We start from the raw sequence: 24,328 nt of genomic DNA, 5'->3' as shown, positions 1-24,328 counted from the left end.
CCAGTACAGCGTTTCTAGTTCAAGCCCAGCTCTGCAGGAGTCTGATGCATCTTTCTCAAATCAGTGACAGGCTTGTCACTGACATCGAGGGGAACCTGAAACAAGCAGTCTCACAGAAAAAAAGTACGTCTTGCCTCAGAAATACCTCAGAAATTGGACAGGTTGTGAGTTTGAACGAAAAGACAGTATATACATAGCAAATGTGCTATATGCCACAGCCTTCCACCCAGTAATTCATATCTGCAGATATATAGGAGAGGGGGATCATCCACACCATGGAGTTTATTGTCTCCAGTGAGAAGCATAAGACTGAACTGCTGATGGGCTTGAGAAGGGACACAAGGGAGAGATTACATATGGGCAGGGTGCAGTATAAACTCTGAAAAAAAGAAAAGGAAGATGACTAAACTGCTCCAGTTCAAAAGAAAGGGAATCTCCAGACCTCAGTTGATTAGTAGTGCTAATCAGGTTTTCCCCTGTTTTCTCACTTAAGCACTTTAGGTACTGTTAATTTAGATTTCTTCATCCTGAACAACCTGTTACAGCTGCTCAGGAACAAGCTAAACATCTGCCCTGCAAAGACTTCCCTTAAAGATTTTACACAACATTTTAATTAAATGCTATCCTTAGTACAGCAAGAGTTTGTTCATATCCAAACCAACATCACAGACACTTGTTTCTGCACAGTGATGTTTTTTTCTGTTACACTAGACAATCATAGTTGTGGTATGCTTAGAAAAAAAAAAAAAGACAGAAACTTTTGCTAGCTTATTTATCACTACTTCTTAGTGACTCAACTTTATTTTGATGCCACATATTGCACAGCTGCCAGCCTGTTGGAAATATTTCTGCATCCCATTTGGTTAGTTATCCTACAATTTCAAAAGCTTGTGATCTCTTATGGAAGTTTGCAGATGTAGTTCCCTCACCCTCCCCAGCTATAGCATGACAATGCATGCCAGAACACAGGCTCTGGCACAGACTTCGGAGACGGATGTGGAAAGGTTACACAATTTTGCAATAAATTCATTATGATCAAGCAGCACCAGTTAAAGCAATCACTCTCCTGGCCAAAGAAATAAGTGAGGAAAAGAAAAACAAAAAAACCCAAGTCTTCGCTTTTCTGATGTCCTGTTGCATCAAAGCACAGGTTGCAACAAGCTGAGAAAGTGTAATGTGCTTCAACGTCTTTTTCAGTTGCTATGGTACAGTTTCTTATGGAAAATTCCTTGTTCTGCGTGATGTTTTTCCTGCCTCATTTGGGATGGCAGAACCGTTCCTTGTGTCACCTGAGAAACCGGGCTGTCAGTTTCCACCTATTGGTGAGAAAGAAACTCATCAGCAGCAGAACTCAATGGAAAATTCCTCGGGTAGAAGTTTCTGCGCTGGAGGCCAACATGACACCAGGGAGGAAGGATGGATGGGTCAGGGGCCGAGGGGGCCACGCAGGAGATCTGGCTTCCGCCGCAGGGTCGGCCACAGATATCCTGCGTGAGCTGGGGCAAGGGATTTAATCCCTGGGACTCCCTGCTCGTGCAGGCAGCACAACGAAGCATCCTTTCCCCATTCTTCACCCTGTGCGTGAAGCCCCAGGTCTGTAACCTGCCCACAGGCCAGCCAACGAGCTCCAGGTTATGGGAGTGGGGCCATAGCACAAAAGCTCTTCAGGCAGAGGTTATTTCCAGCTGCAGAGTCCCACAACGCTTTGCACATTGAGGTCTTGTTTGGACCTTGGGACTCTAAAGTAACGCATGCAAATAATTGCATTGTTTTCTGCTCTTAAGGAAAAATATAAACATAGGCAAGGAGGGAAAACTCCAGCTTTACTGTACAGCCAAGCAGGAGAAAACATCTGGCTTTTAGAGGAGGTCTGCAATCTATATTCTGCATAGATAACACCAAAAATTGCCAGAAACATGGTATAAAAATGGCATTATAGCATCACATTAGTGATACAAAGCAACTGGGGACGGGGCTTTTTCACTAGGGGAATTTCTTTTATGGATTAGTTGGAAGTAATCCGATTTTAATGTGACATTTTTCCTCCTGGAATGTTTTTCCTTCCAATCAAAAAATAATTAGATTCCACCACTTTTGATTCATGACAAAACCCAAACATGGTTAAAAAAAAAAAAAAAAAAAAAGGCGTTCACATTTTAATGCAGTTGGATACCTGACGTACTTCAGAATGCCGAAATTCCCATGGGCTCCCTATGGTGATGAGAAGAGCTTTTGACCTCTCTGAGGAAATGGGTTTTGAAAACAATAAATGCGTAAGTGCTTGAAAAGGGACTCCTTTAGTAATGTCTATCATGAGAATGATGAGCATTCAAGATGTGACAATACAATTGCACTCCATGGGACAAAATTTCTGTTGGTGCCAATACTTAAAGCTCCATTGACTTCAGTGGAGTTTCACCCTTTAATCCAAGAATGTTTGGACTTGTTGGATATCACTTGCAGTTACATACAACCACTTTTGTCTTTTAGGGTCCCTCCCCTTCACAGATAAGTTCAACAAGAAAATTAATGAAAACAGGTGTAGGAATGAAAGAAAATGTGCCAAATATTAATTTAACACAAATCAGGACATTCAAAATTTTGATTCCCACAGCACTGACTTCAGCATAAAGCCAGTTGAAAAATTTGACTGAAAAACATTAATGGTGTAAAATAAAGTTTCAAAGATTCAGCAGGAGGAAAATGTTCATTTTCAGTTACTTTTTTGGCTTTTTAAAACAAAGAATCAAATTGAACATTCCAAAGTGGAAAAAAGCTTTTTTTCTCCCCACCCATAAAACACTTCCCAAAAAAATCTTACCCATAATTTTGAAATATTTGCCCAAATAAACTTTTCATTTTAAAGCATCAAATTATTTACATTTTATTAAAGATGGATATTTTTCCATTTCAACATTTCAATTCAAAACTTGAGACAAAATTTAATCAAGTGCCCTCTGCTTTAACTTACATTCTGATTTTAAAGCAGAAAGTAATTTTGAAATGCTGAAATCTCCCATGGGAGGAAAATTATATTTTTGAACAGCTTTACTTCTGTGCATTTAAAATCTCAGCTATTACCCTGGAACTTTGGAGGGGGAGGAGTTGTACTGAAGACGGAATAATTCAGTAAAGGCTGCATTATTCTGGTTGTACAAAGTGGTAAAGGCACTAGGACCTTCCTCTCTCACTTTGCATTACGGTGGAGGAAGCACTCTTTCAAGGCTATCATCAGATGAACTGGATGGCAATCTCATACAGAAGCCTATGCAGGATGCCTGCACATCAGCACATTCCTCCACTGATCATTATCCTCATTCCTATCCAGAGGCTACCAAATTCGTCTCCCAAGAAACTTATCCAGTAAAAATCACATGCAAGTGGAAAGGATGCAGAGAACGGAAGTTAAAACTCAGTTTTAAGCATGGCAAAGTTGTAAGCAAGATCTAATGAAGTTATAGAAGTTTGAACTAAACCCCAAGATTTGAATAGGACTGACTTGTGTCAAACTTTAAGTCCTGATCTGAATGCTGTGAGTTAAAAGTAATTGCTCAGAAAATCTCTCCCAGACTGAACAAAATTATAACCATCAAAGAAGGATTCTGCAATTTAATTGCTATGCTACTGCAAATACTCATCAATGTACAAATCCTCTGGAAGAGCAAAAGTTTTGCATATAGCAGTATTTTTGTGCTAGAACCTGCGATTTGGATTATGATGGGCCATCTTGTCTTCAGTAAGGTTGGTGCTGTTATATTAATATTCCCAATACAAAGAAAATCCACAGAATGGCTCCTCTGCTTTTCAGCAACCAATGCAAATCATAGTATCTCTTAAATATCCTGCCCCTTTGATGATCACAAGCACTGCTGTTACATTGCTCTTATCCCAGCACTCTAACAATCTTTCTTCTCATACCTCCAGCAGCACAAGTAGCAGCTGGGCTCTGGAGGCGGGGGGCATGAGTGGGTACAGAAATAAGCTGTGACCCCGAAGACCTTTTTGTTTTTCAGCTGTCTTGTACTCTAATGATCCTTTCACACTTTGCAAAGTTACGAGACATTTTATAATTATGACCATAATGAAATGCCATTAGGGATTCAAGAGGACTTCCCTCCTGAACATCTACAGAAGCAACAAACACCAGTTTAAAAGCTATAAAACGAAATCAAGAAATGGTTAAAGCCACAGATATAAGGCCCTGCCACGCCAACCTCCAGTTCTCTTCACTGAGGCTCCAGAGGCATGTGGATAAAATTTCTTTCCCAACCCAACCCGGATATTCAATTAGTTGGCTGTCAGGATGAAATGCAGAAAAGAGGGAAAGCTCAATGAACACATCGGCCTAGTGAAAGGCAATTAAAAAGATCCTTAATCAAACACTGCTGCTTTTAACAAGTCAGGTAATGTATCAAAAGCAAAGCCTACTTGCCCAAATCCTTTTGCTCCCTGAATCCAAATCCTGAAGTCATGCTGTCAGCAAAGGCAAAACCTAGGTAGTGACTTTAATTGCTTGAACTTTGGAGCAGTACAGCTGCAAAATATTGGCTTAATTGGAGTAAATGACCAACAGGCCTACCCTTTTGTCTTTCTTATCTTTTATTTCCTTTTTCCTCCCCCACTCTCTCCTTCCTTCTCTTTGTCTGGGAGAGGGAGATTTGTACACATCACTGTCTCACAGGGTGCCACTTCATACTGGAGCCCTTGCTGGTTATTGCTTGGATACATGCAAGTCATAGGCTTTTGTATTTTCCCTGCAGTTTCCCTATTGTCTGAGCATGATTGATCTGCTTCATCTTTGTGATGTGGGTTTCGTTTTTGTCCTGTCTAATGAGTTTTATTAGTAATTGTGTCTCAGAGTTTATATTTACGATGCCATATGTAGAACACTGTCACCCTTAACAACGTGCTTTCTGGCTTAAACAACACCTAGAGGTAAGAATATTTTCTCCATGTTTGCAACACGGGAGGTATGCCCTGTAGCAAAGCCTAAGGACATACAGTGAATTCTGTCCATACAGAGTAGCTGCCTGTCAAAGGTAACAAGCAAAATGTTAAAGAGCCTGCATTGCCTTTCCTTTGTTCCATAATCTTGCTATAAGAGAGCACCACGTTAAGAGACTGAATATATTCATATACTTCATATTGTTTGCATTCATGGGCACAGTGTGCATTTCATAAGTCTTTACACTATTCTTCCGTGATTCTTTGCTCCACCACCTTTCATTGGGTTGAAGAGGAGGGAGAAGAAGCTTTTGTCTCCTACGAATCAAACCATCACCTTCTGTGGATCAGACTGAGTACTAGCTGCCCAAAAGAGCGATTTTCTTTACAGTCATCCTACAGCTTGCACAACTTAAAGAACACACACCAAGAACCTCAATAATTCAAGTGTATCAGGATGCAGAAATGCTTAGCTTGCACAGTATTAAATGGCTCATTAGCTTACTTAAAAGCAGCAACCCAAAACCCAATTCCAAATACGCTCTTGTCAGAGACAATGATGAGGTTTGTTGCAGATGAGGTTAGATAAAGCTTGTTCCATCACAGAATCTGGTTAGATAAAGCTTGTTCCATCACAGAATCTAAGATACAAAGAAAACAGTGCTTGCTGGTTTTGGCTTGAATGTGTTCAAATGGGCTTTGATCTACGGCATTCTTAACCTGATTACCTAGAGAGTTAACATGCCGTGCAAAACTCCAAGTCCATCTCAGCACTGATATGACTTCTAAGGATCTGCCAGCAGAAATCATCACATGGAATGATGGGCAGCTTCTGACTACAGAGGGTTTATACCCAACCTTGTAAACTAATATTTCCTTTTCTTATTATAAGAGCATGGAGATCTAGGAAAGATTTAAACCCAAGATTGCTATCTTTCCTTAGACTGCATTTCCGTTCAAATAATTGACCTTCTTTCTTAAAAATGAAAACTCCCAGCATCGAGATATGTTTCTGCAGCAGCTTCGTTCTTAGCGCTTCTCTGAATTCACCTTGTCTTTCTAAGGTGGATACCTAAAAAAGCCCTCTGTGAGAAGAGAGAAAGTCAGCGGACTATTCTGACACAACTTTTCTGCAGTCTGCTGCCGTATTTCTTTATCATGGGGCAGACACTAGTCTCTCAGCCATTCAAATGTCTCCCAGTGCAGCCTTTGGCTGCGGTCGTGGAAGAACCAAGGTTTCCGGAAGACAGCTCTTGAGATGGTTTAGCTAAGGAATACTGTGGATTTTAACATGTATGCTTGTATACAGTATACCCATAGAGAAAGGTCAGAGAAAGTGTAATAAAATGTTTCTTAAAAGCTTTTATGGACTTTTGGATGGGACAACTGGCCTGATGAGGTCAAGAACTCACTGTGGGTGGGCACAGCCTTTTATAGATGATGAAAAATAAATACCGTACGCTCACGCAGAGAGTCCGTCCCAAGACTAGACCAAAACAAATAAAATTCAAAGATTTCTCTGTATGCTTTCTCTCCATTATTGAGAAAAACACACAAAGCTTTTCAGTTCTTTACCCATAGAAAGTGCTCTACATATTTCTGTGTACATATTCTGTCAATAAACACAAGCTGCAAAGTTGAGACGGCAAAGCTGTCTTCTGCAGGAGCAATGAACACCTGTGTGCTTTGTTCTATCTTGAAACCATCCTATCTTGCAGCCAAGAAAATTTACCAGTCCAAGATAAATCTCTTACCAGTTTGTTTAATGTTGCCATTTACCACAGTCCTGTTTCAGACATTGAGGCCAAACTCAAAACACACAGAATCAATAGGCTGGAAAAACTCACGTTGATTAAAACGGGAAATCAATTCTGGATTGGGCCTCTAGAGGAAAGCTATCACTGCAAAGAAAAGTTGAAACTTCTCTCTTCTTCCTCATTTCTGAAAGACATACTTCATTTTGCACTGTGTTTATTCCTCAGTGTGGTACAATTTCAGGGTTCTTTAAAATGCTGCCATTAAAAGAGGCAAAAAATGGTAACCTTAAAGTGCAATACAACATTGTGATAAATGTGCAAAACTAATTCCAGTGAGGAAATGTACTGCATCAGAATGCATAATGCAAAAGACTTCAGTGAGTTGGGAAATAGTCACCTAGTAAAATAAGGACTGTTGCAAACAGCTGAATTCAGATTAACTTTCAGAAGGATTCACTGCATCTGCACAGAAAGCAAAAGGCTTGTGCCTTCCTCTTCAGAAGCAAAAGCTACGGCAAAAACAAAATATGTTTTCCAAGAAGGACCGTGTGAATTTGAGGCTTAAGTCTGTGCTCCTGTACCATATCTTCAGGATAACAACTGTGATTTACTTTGTCTAAAATCACACCTCACTGAAAACATGCACCTGATGTCTCCTCTCAGGATTAGGCACAAGACTGAAAGGACTCTTCCCTCAAAGTTGAGTTGAGCGCTGAGCTTTTGGGCTTCATGTCTGATGCCTGCTGGGGCTGCCTGTGGCAGCTGAAGGGGTCCAGCCTGCAAATCCAGCCTCCTCAGTGAAGGCCAGAGAATTGATGCAACATGAAGTCAAAGGCAGTTTACACCTGTAGTCAGCCATGGGCTGCAGGATCTGAAGGACAGCAAACTTGCCTCTGCCCTTCCCCTGATGCAGAGGGGTGGGCAGCAGTCCTTTCTCCAGGCACACCGTGAATGCAATGGCGGTTCAGAGCCTTCAGGGCAGTACCAAAGGCTCACGCCGGTCATTACATTGGGTGCAGGACACTAATGTACCTCTGATGATGCTAACACTGTTTCACATCATTGCCTGACAGGACAAATGAGCATCAGCTCTCTGCTGCAATGGCTGGCGGTGCAGGTGAGCTGTGAGCCTCTGGCCTTTTAGCTGCTTCTGGTCCCTCTTCTCCTCTGCTCTCCCGATCCTGAGGGTTTTGTCCACAGGAGGATATCATTATGTTGCTGTTAATGCCAGGGAAGCTGCTACACACCATACAGGGAACATCTGATGGTTTATTAGACAGGGTTAGTATTTAAAAAGGACATCAATCTTTATGTCACAGAGCATAACCCAATCTCTCCACATTGGAAGACCTGGAAGAAATATACCCCTTAAGGCTGATTAGATACTTATTTGATGAAGGGTTTCTAATAGGTACAGTAGCAACCATTTTTAGGTACCAGAAAAGTTACTACTGAGATCCACTGCAGCAATTTGTCCATTCCCAAACTGAGCAGATACAGTATGCAAAATGAGGTGACAATTTACCATTGACATAGACAGGAACAGCATTGCTGGACAATGATAACACAAATCACTTTACTCTCACCTGTGTGAGAGTACTCAGCACCTTTGTGCGCTCCTCATTGCACAAGTGAACTTCATGGACCGAAGCATCACAAGCACGTGACAACATGGACAGTCCCGGAAAGAGCAACCGTGTGTAACAGGGTACTTCCACTTCTAAATCAGAGGATGAAGAATGGGCCCATAAGCTTTTGTCTTTGCACTATACCACCCAAGAAGGAGCTTTTCAAGCTTTCCCAGACAGTGCTGGTCAATGCATTTCTGTCTGGAGGCAGTCCCATTGCTATTCCAGTCTCAACAGCCTCCTGAGTGGTGACTGCAAATACTGCAAAACAGTTGCTGTTCTTCTGATGAGAATAAAACAGGGAAAAGACAAATCATGTCCTCCTGCACAAGCAGCCGGAGCAAATCAGTCATGTATTGTTCTTTCTTTGCCAAATGCTGAGATTGAGGTTTTTTTATTTCTTTTCCATTTGTTTCTCCCTTTTTCTGTTCCTCCCTACTTTGTGTGGGACATGTTCCCCTTGATGGGTATTGTTTTCAGCTATTTCTTGTTTTTTGTTAAGGCAGCCACAGGCCTTCCAAGCTGTGGGCACCAAAAAAATGAGAGCACATCCTTGAAAGACAGCCTAAGAAACCAAATCTAAACAAATCCTAAGCAACACTCAGAAATGAGAGGAGCTGTGTGGGAATGGCTTCAGTTCAGAAAGTTTCTGACTGAAACTGTAGCTCAAAGAAGTATTCATAACAGCAGCTGAAAATTCTGTCAAATCTGCATTTCCCTCAAAATGATATAAATTGGAGATTGTTTGAAGTTAGATTTGGCTTCTCACTATCCAATCTTGGGAATAAATAACCACGTGATAGAGACAACCACCTCATTTTCCATTCTGTCTTTCCAGTGCTGTAAGAAACAAACCAAGACGGGAGGAGGAAAGAGGGGAAGGAAGTGCTGTTGTGAAGACAGCTTTGCCTCCCATCTCCGTAACTCTGACTCCAGCCCTCCAGTACAACTCAGTACTGCTCAAGGGATCCTCTTGTCTGAAAGCCTTTTCCTGCACCCTGTGACCTGTACAATTACTGACTTTCAACAGATATTCCCGCAGCCAGTTTTCAAAGGCATTTAGGTAGCTAAAGGCAAAAAAAGTAATTTACTGGAATTGTCCAAAGTACTAAGCTGACTAAACTCTGACTTCTATTGACCAGACTTTACACTTCCAAGGTGTTCAGGGGCTTTTCAGAAAACCAGGTTGTTGTTGATTTAGCCCCTGAATGCCTTTGAGATGCTCCTTTCATATGCCTAGCTTGACATCTAAGAATGGTATTTAGATTCCCCAAATGCAGAAATTTAAAAAAAAAAAAAAATCCCTAGGGAGATTATTAGTTATACAGAGATACGCTGGAATTTAGAGAAACAGGTGATAATTGTGCAAGTATGCATACACGACGTATTTTTTGTAAATGCAAACAATACTCCCATGCAATATGTTTTCGATTTAAATGTTTAATTGCCCCCAAAAGCTAATGAGCAAGTCACTAGCCAGAGGTACTGCACAACTTCAACAGAACTTTTAGCAATTTCAGACCTCGTTGCAGGGTCTTGACTTAGGTTATTTGACACTTTTTTCCCCTGCAGGGGTTTTATACTTCAATCACAGTGATTCGCCCGCAATCTGCAAATAATAGCCTTCAATTATTATGGGCATTGATGGGCTAGAGATAAGACCAAGTGAGGGTTCACCTCATACCAGATCTGTATGCCTCATGACTTAATCCACATACTGGCCTTTGAAGAGCGATAACCCATTCTCTGTGGAATGTCCTGCTCAACCACAGGCTGAGAAATTCCTAACAACCCTCAAAACCCCGGGAACTACTGAGCTCAAGGGCTGCTTGTCTCTCCTTGAGCCCCTCAGTCATAGTCCCACAAAGCAGAGGTCCCTTTGGCATCCCTGGCAGAGAGAGCAGCTGGAACTGAAAGGTGCTCTTGCTTCTGTCCACCACACCAAAAAAAAACTAGCTTAAGGGGAAGTGAGAAAGGGAGGGCTCTAAAAGATGATCATAAAGATACGTTTCAGCAGTTGGGTTTTCATTTGTGTTAATTAATGATGGAAGCATGTTCCTGGAATTGTCTACCCATGTAATCATATTTTTTAAATGAGTCAAAACCACTGAGCTCAGGTATTTTATTATACAGAATATATGTCTAAATGAAAATGTGTATATTAATTAAACATCTTCCAGCAACAAAAAAACAGCCTATCATTTTTCCCCCAGTGCTGTTGTGGAAAATGAGAAGCCTGTTGAGAGGTTGAATTAACAAGTTAATGCTGAAAAAGATTATTTGAAGAATATTACAGAATATTTCAGAATATTACTAACTGTGTTACTTTTATCTCTGACAACATTTTAAATGGCTGTTAGGTTCCATTTGCTGCTGGCCTACCCTATGCCCATAACACACATGCAGCTAAGCCTAAACCCTGTCAAAACCAAAGCAAACGTACTTGGACCTTATGACCCTCGGTGGCAATTTTTGCTGGGAAAGGTTTCTCAAGACAGAACAATAATCAAGCTGAGCAGATCACAGAATAAAGAAGGTTTGGGAGATTAGCCACCCCAGAGCAGCTGATAAGCACTCCTGCTTGCAGGGGCAGACGGGGCAGGGGTGGGAGCATGAGCTTCCCACATCCCAGCCATGTGGATCCACCACCAGCGGGATGCAGTGGGGAAAGCACCTCTCTTGCGGAATCTGATAGCCACAGTACAAATGATGTAGGAAAGGGAGCGACAGAGCAGGTGAACTCCTACTGGGCGTGTGGGCTGCCATGCAAGCCAATACACCCTCATTCATACACAGAAACACGTAACTAGGAGGGGCATGCATATAGTCAGAGGTGACTACCCTTCTGCCATTTTGATGGCTCCAGGCACAACGTAACCCATTGCCATCTGGAGCCTCCCTGCACTGGGCAGATCAGCAAATTTGCAAAGCCAACCACTCTCAAAAGTCACAGTCTCAAAGCACTGACAGGCTTAATTCCTCAGAGACTGCTGCTGGTGAGAGGTGCGAAGATGTTATACACAGCTGAAAACCAACATGGCTCACACTGCAACTGTGATAAATACTACCCTGTCTTAACTGATCCTTATTGTAGACAACTGTATTCCTGATAATTTTCTCCCAAAATTCAACTTTGGGTGAGCTTGTGCTCAGGGCTAACTGCATTTTACACACTCATGTTTCTTAATAACAATACACTTGCTTGGTGATGAACTCAAGAAAATTAGTAGTAGTGTTTATGAAATAATTTTGGCTACAAAGTTATTTGATTTACTTCTGATTTTCTCATACATTAGTATTTATTAGACTTAAAATTTCTCATTTTATTCTTATGTATACTACCTTGCTTCCCTGGGATCAGTATTTCTCATTTAGCCAAAACTCTCACTGACACAAAGAAATAAATCCAAGACTCCATCCTGCTCCCATGCTTAGGCTCATGATAAGGAGGTTTTCAAAATGGATTACTTTTTTTCCCCATTCAGCTTAAATATAAGTACTACCTATTTAATCTCCATTATGTTGTTTTCCCATTACGCTTTTACATACACGTGCAGGTTTCTGTATATAAAGTCAACATCCATAGAACTTAGTATGCAGCACAGAGTCTGAAAGGCATAATTTAATCATTACAATATAAACAGTGCTATTTGTCATTTACGTATTACTGATTTAGCTACATATCTTGGTGCCAAAATAGTGTATGTATTTCTGATACAGATGTATTGTCAAATGACAAACTGAATGTAGCGATGCCACTGAGATTACACCTACTAAAAAAGCACCATGTTTGGTTGTTTGACATTGATTAATACCCTAATTGCAGAGAATGGTTGCACATGTGTTTAATTTCACTTCATCTTTCATAAAGTCCTTAAGTGTGCTCTTCACATGAAGCCCATGGTTGGGCTTGATGTTGACAGTGCGTATCAGTGCTCTGCTGAAGAACAGTGTGCTTATCTGAAGTTTACCTGACAAATTTACACAAGAAGGTGCACACTCTACCTGAATTTTGACACTGGACACCTTCCTGAGACTGCATGTTTCATGTTGCTTTGCCTCCTAATCTGTCTCTGTAGCTGAAATGCATATTTTGCATCTTCATTGCTCAGATCTCCTTATAACATCCACTATTTAGCCAGACGTATGTTTCACGTGCTGTATTTCCAGGCGATAAAACACTCATGCTGTTCATAAATTAAAGATCAGAGTCCAAGCTGTTCTTTCTTGCAGTTGCATTTCCATCATTTAGACTCTCAGAGCAAGTAGTTTACCAAATAATTCAGGTCACAGAAAAACATTCTGTGTGATAAAATGCAAATATTTTGCTGAAAGCATGATTTCTTGCCTGTTTTATTAAGATGTAAATGGACTTCATGGACAGATCAAGACTGCAACACAAGTAACATCTGGGGGCAAAACTGATTCTATAGGTTCACCTCTACATTAAATGTGGAAATATTCCTTTCTTTCCAATTCTGAACTTTTAAGGAGGTAGAAACCCACTCTTCAAGTTGAAGCTTGTGCTTTTGGGAGAATTTCTTCCATCTGGTTGGAAAACAAAAAAAAAATTGCAGGTCTGCTCAGTCTCAGAATGAGCAGCAGGAGTTAAAAAATCTAATTTCTCATGAATTTATTTATTCCCTGTTACATTTTATTTGTTGGGCAAAGGAAATATGTGACCACATTATCGGGAAAAATATCTGAGACTCAATATGCTATGGTCTGGGAGACAAATCTCTTGCCAGTTAACAAATGTCAAATGCAACTAATGAAATACACTACCAATGCATATGGCTGACATTTCTGACATATGAATGACTTGATGAACAATTGCAAAGACACACATTTTAAATGGTGACTGCAATCAGGGATTAAAACATGCACTCAAACTACAAAAGTATTTAGTCAAGATAATAAAATATACCTTCATACATCTTTATATCTTTATTCAGCCAGTATGTCTAATTCATTTACCTAGCCAATAAAATATCTCCAGAGTAAAGCACGCAATGGGATCAGGACAAGCAGTAAATATAGTATGTATATCCCTCCTTGTAATCTCAACCTCATTCATGTTTGGCTTTCAGCACTTAAAGCTTTTTGGTTTTCAGGATCTGAACATCTTGAAGTGAGTGCCCTGTTAAGTCTCCCAACCTCTGAATCCTGGCTACCAATGAATGTCAAGACTGGCAAGTTCAGCTTGGACAGTGAAGTTTTCCCTCCCAGTCTGAATCTCACTAAGTTTTGCTCCTCTGCATTCTGGCTGTTGAGGTCATGGTGTCTTTTACAGGAAAATGAGCTGCTTATAAGTTTTCAACTCTGCGAACTTCGGGAGTTGATGGAAAATCCACAGGCTTAGGGCTTAACTGGCTTAGAAACCACTAGAGCAGCCTTTCTTTTGTGGTCACTCAGATACAAAAGCCTTTCAAAGGAGATGGAAACGCTGACAGTGTTTCTCTTGGGAGACCCTTCTTCTCTGCACAGGGACCAACTCAGTCTATTTTTTACCCTGTAATGTGTGTCAAAAATTACCGCTATTCCTCAAAACTGTAGGAAAGTGTGGGGCGACAGATACAACGTGGAACATGCCGTAAGTTGTTATGTGGCAAATAAAGCCAAATGGAGATTGCCCACTGCAGGCAGCCTGCTCATTGCACGTTGCTATCTTCTACAGGACACCGCATGTGCAGGATGAGCAGCACGTGGAAATGAACAAGTCTTCTGCTCTGGGTCAGAGCCCTGGCAGATCCCTCCAGCACAGAGGTTCTCTTGCTGAATTTGCCTTTTTGCCTGCAGCTTTTGTATCACCAGACTCTCACATCCTCGCTCTGCAGTAAGAGTCCACGCACCCAGCGAGGAAACACATGAGCTGGGGCCAGGCTCGGCTGTGGGACTCCTGGGGCAAGGATGCCTGAGAAATACAAACTGGGTGACCACATCCCCTCCTTCTGTTGAACCTACCCTGGAAATACAGACAGCTACTTCTTTTTTCATATCAAATGGCCCATTGCTAGTGACCCAAGGGTTGAGGAGAAGGTTGTCAGCCTATTCCAAAATGAACAGAAATCAGTCCACCTTGTGGGGTGAGTGGTCAGAGCCACGGAAACAACGGGGTATTGAACTACAAGTAGCTGCACCCTTCCACAAACGGCCTGGGAAAGGAAATGTAACTCAGCGGGTCCCGGTATCCGGCTGCTCCCCTCTGCTCTCTGCGGCAGCCGTGCCAGGGCTGTGTCCCCAGGCTGGCAGAGCGGGGCCAGCTTTGCACCCTCATATGCTGCTGTCATGCTCAAATGCTCCCAAATCATGAAACTGAATTTAAAAATAATCACAATGTAATAAACACAAGAAAAACAGATATTTTTTTTCTGTTTCCTCAGCCTTCTGTCGTCTGGCTCTCATTCTCAAATTTTTCTTCACATTTTTTTCATTCTCAAATGAAATCCCACATCATCACCAAACTCCAAGACCTATGGCTTTAAAGAGAAAAGTCCAGTACTGTGGGAGTCATGATAAAGTGATAAGAATAACATTCCTATTTCTTTTCTCCTTTAAAAGTCATTCAAGAAGGTGGCGGACTGAAGCAGAGTATTTCTGCAACTTTCCTGCCTAACAGGGGCAACCACCGTCTGGCTATGTACATGTTAAAAAGAAATCTATAATTAAAGAACAAGGCAAGTCAGAAAAAGACTGAGATTATGTTTAACTAAATGGTGTAACAATCCCTGAAATGTAAATGAAAATCCCTAAGCATAAATTGAAAAGCTCAGTGTTCAAAATGGGATAGAAGAGGGATGCTCTCAAAACTTCTGCCTTTAAAATTAGCATTGCACATGCAATTAGCAATTTTACTGTGGAACTGGAGCTACAGACTGTAAATTCATTTTTTCAGATCAGCAAAATGAATCAAAATTAGTTTACAAATATTATTTCCCATTTGAAAGCCGCAATCCACACCACATCATCTGAAACACAATGGCTATATGCACGGCCAGCCACTGAAAACATCTTGCCACTAGACCACCCACTGACTAATCAACAAGCCTGCTCAATATGCTACTTTCCATCATTGATAGTATCTTTAGGGTTGAAATCAAGTGAGTTGCAAGTACAGATTAGCTGGGAAGTGCAAACTGACATCAGTGCAGCTGCTATTTATCCACCCTAGGAGGCCTGAGACCTGGAGCTTGCAAACCTCTCCATGAAAGGGCAAAACTCTAGCCTTCCTTTCAGTTGGCCCCAAACAGCCACAGTGACTTTGTGGGGTGGGGGTTACTGGGGTGAGATTCAGAGTACAGTTTGATTCCCAAAATCTCAAAACCACCTGCAAGCAGTTTCTTACCAAAGTTTTGCCCTAAGAGCCTCAACATGGGCACTTCCACTGATGTTTTATGCATGTCCTCTCCTCAGGTTTTGCTTTTCACATTACACAGCAATGTTATTTACTGACTGTATTTCCACCATTAATCACAGAAATATAATAGTAATGGGCTGATAGATTCCAAGCGCTAGGCTGCAAGCTAAGTGATGAACGAAGAAAGTCCATAGCTGTTCATGGGGAAAACGGCTTTGTTTCTTCCATCCTGTTTCAACAGGTCTGGTAGGCTCGGTTGGCAACTTCAGCAACTACAATTTCTGTGCAGAGATGTAGAAGACTAATTTTTGAAATCTCATGGTATTAATGAAAATACCAAATAGCTTAGGGGCTGTGACAGCTTATAAGATTAGTGAAGCTAACCATCTAGCAATAGGTAGCATCTATGCCCACAAGATACTACATTGTCCAGTTGATTTTAGGGGGCAAAAATCTTTGCAAAGTTTGCCATCCATGCAAGGTTTCTGCACCTGGTGATGTTACTTCACTACAAAGTTATGGCCCAATTTTCAACAGCAACAACTGAACGCTGCTGGTAATTGCCAGGCAAGAGGTTTGCAGGCTGATGCTAATACAGCACAACCTGGTTTATCATGACTTAAGGGCAAAGAGCATTTCACGATGTCCAGGCTGCGGACTCTCTCTCACACACCTGAAATTAGAGTTGTCACTGTTAGCCAAGTACTGCCAAAGAGGAAATACCTTTTGATTTCACACAAAAAATAACCAAGAAGTCTGGTATGTGTCTGAAACATGTCTGTGCACCACAGACTGTAAACTTTCAAGGCGGAAATACTCAAGATATTGGAGTGGCAGATGAGCCCACCGGCCAGCAGCCACCAAGGGTACAAAGCAGGGAAAGGAAAAGCCAGGAGTGCTGGGATAGGGTGTCAGACAGATGAGTGCTGAAGAAGCATCAGTGGGTTTGCTGGCGAGGAAAATGGGTAGTTAAGTTGATGAGCAGCTGGAGTGGCAAATATCATCCAATCCCAGTTGGAAGATGAAGAGTAATTTTCTACTGTTATGACAATTAAAGGTACAGGTGAGCATTTGTGCTCATCAGCATTTGTGAAACCTGGGACAGAAATTCAGCCCTTCTGAGTGATGACTGAAACCTGACCCTTCAAGTCGATGGATCTTTGGTCTTCATCAGTTTGCTTTTCCCACCTTGAAAGCTGTCTCTCAAGAGGAGGAAAGGGCTATAACTTTTAGACTGAGACTGACTCTTTAGAAGCCATCACTCTTTGGGATTTAATTATTCAGTAGCCAAAGCACCAGTTTACTGATACAGTGATGGAATTTCAAACTAAATTGATAGCAATCAACTTTTTAATTTTCTTTTAAACACATACACTTCTAATACTTTGCAATGGAGCTTGATACACTGTATTCAGAAATGGTTATCTGTAGAGAAGTCACAATATGGCTTAAGTAGATAACAAAAAAGAAACTCCACTTGCTACTCAGCAGACGTACTCCTTCAACTTCTCTGAAAACTGCAATACGATCTGCGTACAGTTTCACCTAGCTCTAAGTCTCACTTCCCTCTGCAGACCAACATACACTAAATACGTAAGAATCTTTTCCAGCATGACTGTCAGTGACTGCTGTGTTTCATGCTAGCAGACAATGGAACTTAGATCAGATAGGAAATAAACATAAATGTTAATTATCTTGCTGGAGATGAGAAACCAGATGACATCTGGAGCTGGCATTATTGTAAACAGGAAAAAGGTATGAGAGCTACTTAGCTTAGAGGTTTATAATACCAGATATACACATCAGGAGGAGGTTGGCAGGTTAAGAAAGGACATGTGCAGCTCTGTAATAACAAGCGAGTGAGATAGACGGAAAGAGAGCATACATGAAATTATTTCTGGGAAGACCATTCTTGTCTGAGACAATTTTAATTACACTCTTTATTGGACGGATGCTCAGTGTAGTAGGAGAAATCTGCCTTGGTTTATACACTGCCACAGTTTACCTGATTCTCTTTGCTAAAGCAATAAAACCACAAAGACTGAGACCACCATGGTGATGTGGCAGAATGCAGTGCATCAGCCCCACAAACCTCCCCAGAGCACCATAGCAAAGTCTTGAGCCGCATCCTGCAAGCGTTTATGCATAAACTGAACTTCATGTACTGTGATTAATTTCCCTGACACCATGTGGGTTTCATTGCAGCACACAAAACCAAACAGAGACTTACGTATTTTTAGGATCAGGACCTACTTAGCACTAGTCAGCCGTGATTTAATGCGTCTGTACTTAATGTGCAGCTTAGTAAATGTGAGAGAATTCTGTGTTTTGGTACAGTTTGGGTTTTTCCCCAGAACAGCATGTATGTTGTTTCAACATTAACGCTGTAAGTTAAATACTCTGTAGTCACTGATGTTTATTTAAACAATTATAATGTCGTCTAATGCAGCTGGGAACGGAGGTACAGTAGCCTCATATTTAAAAGCATGGCCTTTTATATAACATTAGAGAGCTCTAGTGGGCATGTTGCCCATTTCTGATTCCCTAGAGGCTTCTATTCTTCACAGAAATTAATGTTCTAATCAGAATGCATCTGTATAACATTTTCCTTGTGCTGATCAAGTATCAGCAATTCAGTGTTACGCATCCCACTGCATATGCTAGGCCAGTTTATTCAAATATCCTCTGATAAAAGAGATAATGGGACATTTCTAACCACAAAACAGTGCCACACAAAAAAGCTATGGTAAGAGCGAACATCAGGGATGTACAATAAAAAGGCAGAAAAAGACCTTCTGTTGAGATGCAGGAATATCCTTCTGTGGATTGTGCTTAGTGCAGCAATCTAGATGTAGACGAGCATTAATAGTCACAAGATACGCAGGTAGTCCAGCATCAGTCTTTGCAACCTTAGAAATCATGCATACATGTCTGCATGCATGCCCTCGTGCACAGGTCAAGAAAGATTCCTATTACGGCATTTAAGCTTTGCAAAGTTGGAGGCAAAGGTTTCTGGCCTTGGCAGTAAGCCCCTAGACTACAGTTTGTGCTATGAAGTGATATAATTCGGGGCAGGATACAGATAGGATGCAGTGTCCCTTAATTGCAAGCCCAATGCTCACCAGCTGTACTGGAATACTGGACTTCCCTGAGAAACAGTTCAGACTTCCAGTAACACTTCAGAAATGTATGTACATTCACACACAAAAAAAGAGGAAAAAAGAGGCAGGAACAACCTTCTCTGAAACACCTAAAGACCTTAAGGTACTGGTTAAAAATGGTAAGCACTGCAGTTACTATTAATCACAATATCCTTTAGGTATTTTTCAGTTATCTGCTGCAATGCTAATTACTGGTTTTCGAAACTCAACATTTCACATGTCCAATTCTAAAACTGTTACTAGGCTGGAAGAGTAGCATCTGAGGTTAGGGATACTCTTTTTTAACTATTCATAGTTAATTATGTTTAACTCTTCACATTTTTTCACATTTCACCTGCTTCTAACTGAACATGAAAGAATTTGTATGTGACATTTATTGTTCGTCATGCAACCTTCTGCTCTACTTTTAAATATTCAACATCTTTTCCAGCTGTAGAGGTTGAATTATACAATGAAATTAAAAGAATTGAAGTTTTAACCCTTATCATTCTTATAACTTTACAAATACTCAGATTTCAAAGTTAGGTTATGTTCATTGCCAATACGATCAATTTAAAAGCAGCACGTTATGTAACAATACTGACTTCTGCTTCTGACCCAGGATTTGTTTTCTCCCAAGAACATATTCAGTGCACAGGACCGGCCAAAGACCACTGAAATCAATGGAAAGGCTACCAGTGACTTTGATGGAATATGGATTGGGCTTTGAGCGTCACACTGTTGACTTCCTTGACTCATCACAAGGGCTGAATTTGGCTTTGACAGACGTAAAGCGGTTCATCCCATGTACCTTTAACAGATTGCATACATTTTAATCCCACTCTTCCACTCCCAGGAATTTAGAGCATTTTGTTCTGCTAGCTCTGTTAAGGAGCCCCAGCACTTGCACAGGTAAAATGAATGACTGAAACACACAGTTGTTTGTACTTACAGGTGTCTGGCTTGAGCTGACTGTTGGTAATTCCAAAATACTGGGGATTTTCGATGACAGGAATCTTCGTCATCCCAATGATGACTGCATCAGGACCCCCCTCAGAAGAAGATGGAGTATTACTGCCATTTGAGATGTGGTGGAGGGGACTGGCTGAATCATCGTCATTGCTGATAACTGAAGAAGGACCTAGAGTTAGAAACAAAGATTTTCCTGTAACTCAGCACATGGTTCCCTTCCCTCAGACGATTCCTTTTTTTTTTTTTTTGGACCAGTTTGCCCTCCATCCCCATAATCAACAGCTCTCTTTGTGTGCTGTGTTGACCTTACCTCAGGAATTTTATATGTCTGGGTGCAGGTGAAGAACAGTGGGTTTTTTCCATTAGGAGTTGGAATGTGAAGCAAATTTTTATACGGGTAGATTGCCTAGACTAAATAAATCAGGGTCCACCATATGCTGTCACTGGGAGAGACCTCCAAATTTGTTGAACTCCTTCTGTCATTCTCAGAAATAAGCTATGAAATACACACATTAACTTTTTTACCTTATGCCCAACTTAGAAATTGCCACACATTCAGGGAGTGCCTGCCCTCCCTTTGTTGTGGCATTATAACAAGACAAAAGACACAGAGGAAATGAGCTCATCCTGATGTGGGAAGCTGGTAATTTCTGGAAGACAACACAGTTGAGAGCCAAAATCCAGGGGACAATCTGAACAGTCACAGATGGGGTGGAGCAGACATTGAGAAGAGTAGCGGGAAAGACACATCCCACCCCACTGCAAAATCTGAGGTCACTGCAGAGGGGCTCATCCAGCCCAGGTGAACATCCCACTGGCTCCCCCATCCATACCTGAGTCTGGTCACCTTCCAGAAGAGGTTTATTTTTATCAGTAATTCAGTGACAGTTTTTGTTTTGTTTTCATACTGTGCTTTATATTTTTAACGAAAAGTGCCACGGAGATAAAACCTTGTAAATGGGTAAAAAAATCCTGCTTAGCACAGTGTCCCACTTCTGTGAGCTACACAGGCCTTTGATCTAACAGCAAGATCAGCGCAGGTAACATTTGAACTCTTGCCATCTAACCCTGTCATTTAAATTCCACATTATGTCTTCCAGTTTACAGCCAGTATTCAAAGAAAACCAGAATCACCACTTAGCAGCAACATTTTGCCTGATCTCCCCACTGAAGAGCCAGCAGAGATCACACATGTCACATTTCACTTCATTCTCCATTCATGTTCTTCATTCTCCATTCATGTTCTTCACTCTCCATTCATGTTAACCAGTGTTTTTGGGGTGGCATTCATATCTTCTAATTCTAACAATCAAAAGACGATGCTAGAAACAGATGGAAAAAATTGCCCTCTGGAAGTGCCTATCCTGGAATGGCATCCTCAGATGACACCTGAATTTAGCCCGCAGGCAGCAGTGACAGGTGGGGTGAATGTCCCCCCAAAGAAGGGGGCAGCAGAGATGACCTTGAGGATGATGAAAAGCTGTGTTTACTCCAAGTCACCAGTCGCAAAATGCTGGAGCCCCAGACTGAGTTTTAGCTTGGACAGAAAGAACAGTGCAGAGGCAAGACAGAGATGAGTAACGCACCAGACAGATGGCATCTGCGTCTGCAGGAGAGACGGGGGATGCAGAGAGGGGATAGGGACCAGCAGCAGGTCCTGTAGACACATCACTGAGGACGTGAGGGAAGATGGGCGGGATCCAGCATAGCACACACACAATTAAGGAACAAGATGAGAACTAGGACAGTCCCAGACACGGCAGCCAAGAAATGGCAGCTTTAAAGAAAAGAAACTCCTACTCTTTTGTGGCTCACTCTATCGTTAACAAAAACACTTTATCATTACATGGCATGGCTCACAGGAATAAAACTTAAATAATCTGGCATGTGGCTATTCAGCCCTACCTTCAGAGACTCAAGTCTACTCCCACCCCTTTCCTGCTTTCTTTTCTCCCCAGTTGGTTTAATGGTGCATGAGGGAAATGTTCTCATAGTTTGAAAAAGTACTTCCCCCCCTAGCCTGAAACATTAGAGGTAATTTTTCAAATACCTTGCACTTCACTGGAAAGTCACTGTTGACAAATGTTAAGTGAAGCCTAGATCTCTGCAATTTATCAAGTGAAATACTAATACCAAGGCTGGTTTTGTCATTACTGATCACCCAGATCCTCAAAAGATTGATTCTACTAGGAAAGCTGCCAGGATTAAGAGTTTTGGTGAAGATTTCTCTAATGAAGTGCAGAGCCTAACAAACTGTGGGAAAGGGTACCTCAGATGGCACACAAGATACTTACGTGAAGTCACAACACATTTTTCAGGTGCTTGAGAGTTGTGTGCAGTTGCATTAGAGTGCAAACCCATTTAAAACTGCATTCAATTTTTTCTAGACATCATTCTTACGTCTCTAAACTTTCTGAATGTCAAGCCAATGGCTCCAAAAAGCAGGCTGACAAATACACATTTTCTTGGGAAAATACTATGAGGGTCAAATCCCTTCTCTTACAGCTAATGGGAAAATTCTCTTGGCTCTGTAATTTAATAGAGACATGTCTCTAAGTCTTTTTCAGCCCTGCTGTTCTCTGCTGCACAGGAGGAGGCTCTTTTGTCATTGTTTGCTTCTACCACACATGCGGTGATAGCAAGGAAAAGTGACCATTACACATTTCTAGATGTTAAAGTGGGATAATGAATAGAAACTCATTCTGTTCATCAAATCATTTCTGCACTGCTCGAAGACCCAATATGGTACGGTGAACTGTTTTTTCAATCAGTATAAAACTCAAAGTGCTGCAGGTGAAAAGTAGACAATTGTTTTGTAAATCTATTTACTCAGGCTAACTGGTAAAAACTAGTCTTCTGTGTGGTATGAAGCAGGCTCCAAGTATATTCAACTGTCTGATGTAGGCGAGGAAAACCTGGAAAAGGAAGTGCTTTCCAAAGCAATTCCTGTCAGTATGAACCAGTTTAAGAAAAATTCAACTCTGAGAACTTTGTGCTATGTCACTTAGTGATCCCTCTTACTTATTAGCAAGTAATGAGCTCATGCAACGGTCTTCGGAAGGAGTTGTTTACGTTCAAAAATCGTATTTCCTGTATATTTCTTCTCTAATTAAGACAATGAGAACTCAGCAGATGGAAATTTTTGTGTATCAGAGGCAGTTGAGTTCACATCCTTTCAAACTTCCCCTTTGCCGGGACCTTTTCATCAACGTGAGCAAACTGGTACATACTGTTTCCACACTTGCTTATTTGCCAGACTATCCACTTACCATAAAGTTACATTTCATTTTCTAAATGCACTAAGCCACATTACAATTACAGGCCAGCACTGCAGCTGGCTATGACTGATATTCTAGTAATGCAAAACCATTTTCCGGGATGCAAGATGAGGCCATCACCTGTGCTGACAAGAAGCTAGAGTTGCCCTTTTCTGAATATGCACTGAGCTCAAATTGAAGGGTAATTTCTTAAAGTGCCTTAAAGTGTGGTTTCAACCAGATAAAATGGGGTCACTGAATTATTTGTCAAAGCAGAATGAGTATGATAATTACACTCAGTCACCTATTACTGATTCTGTTTTTTATAAAATCTGTTGTTGGTTTCACACTTGAAATTTGAAAATTTTAGACAAAACGTCATTGGTGGGAGTGAAACTCATGGGTTGTCAATAGCCATTAGCTATTGCCAGTAGCTGACTCACAGTCAGGTTGAGCTTTTAAGAAAACTCCAGAGGCCTTCTCCACTTTCAAATGAGCTGCCCAACATCTTCACTTGATTTCATTTTTAGATCATATTTCTTATCTTAAGAAGATAGAAGCTGGAGCCAGATGAGAAATGGTAGCCTGCCTTGGAGAAGAAACACAGAAGCTATACACTGCAGGGCTGAATTTCTCCTCTCTTTGATGTTGAGCTAAAAACCTGTCCATTCTCCATCACCTAGGCCCAAGAAAAAACCCTTTTGTGTATGAAAAACAGCATCTCTCTGAAAAAGTGGTGACATGTAAGAAAACCAATTACATTTGAAACTGAAAAGCTATAATAAATACCTTCCACACCTAGTATGTGAATGATCTTTGGCACATGCTATGGGGACAGGCAGAAACAGCAAACTTCTCTTACTGCACATGCCACAGAAAAGTGGAGACAACCAAATACTGCTGGGGTGGGGTCATGGTATACCTTCACTAGTGCCAGCACCCCTCCCTGAAATATAACCCACTTCTGTGCTACCTCTTGAAAAGTGCATCTCTGCACTGTCCTTGACCTTGGTGGTGCCAACAAATGTGAGTTTCCTTAGGTTTAGAAATAAAATGTAATAAAGCTAACTATTTTCAAGGTGTGCTGCTATTTCTGGCCACGAGAAAGTTTCATGATTATAAAACACAGCCTTTCCTGCTGCTCCTGTTGCCATCAGAGTTAATGCAGTTTTAACATGCACGCTATGAAGACCTATCTACAGTGCTATTTGTTGGGGCTATGTTTTACTTTGCATTATTTAGGACTTTTGCTAATACTTAGGTAGTTGGCTGT

At 41.2% G+C, this 24,328-nt stretch overlaps 1 protein-coding gene across 1 annotated transcript in view; it reads right to left on the bottom strand.

Moving 5' to 3' along the window:
- The window catches only part of NTRK2 (neurotrophic receptor tyrosine kinase 2), a gene marked incomplete at both ends in the record, with an annotated part of 205,460 nt that overhangs the window by 63,004 nt on the left and 118,128 nt on the right, over nt 1-24,328 (bottom strand). Inside the window, one exon of the mRNA XM_082335628.1 lies at nt 19,779-19,967. Within this exon, the coding sequence (XP_082191754.1) occupies nt 19,779-19,967 (189 nt within the window). The remainder of the gene's footprint in view (nt 1-19,778; nt 19,968-24,328) is intronic.

The sequence above is a fragment of the Platalea leucorodia genome (genome assembly GCF_965183815.1).
Source record: "Platalea leucorodia genome assembly, chromosome: Z".
In the NCBI taxonomy this organism is placed as follows: domain Eukaryota; kingdom Metazoa; phylum Chordata; class Aves; order Pelecaniformes; family Threskiornithidae; genus Platalea; species Platalea leucorodia.
The sequence above is the reverse complement of the archived record's forward strand: the minus strand, read 5'-3'. Positions and strand labels throughout refer to the sequence as shown.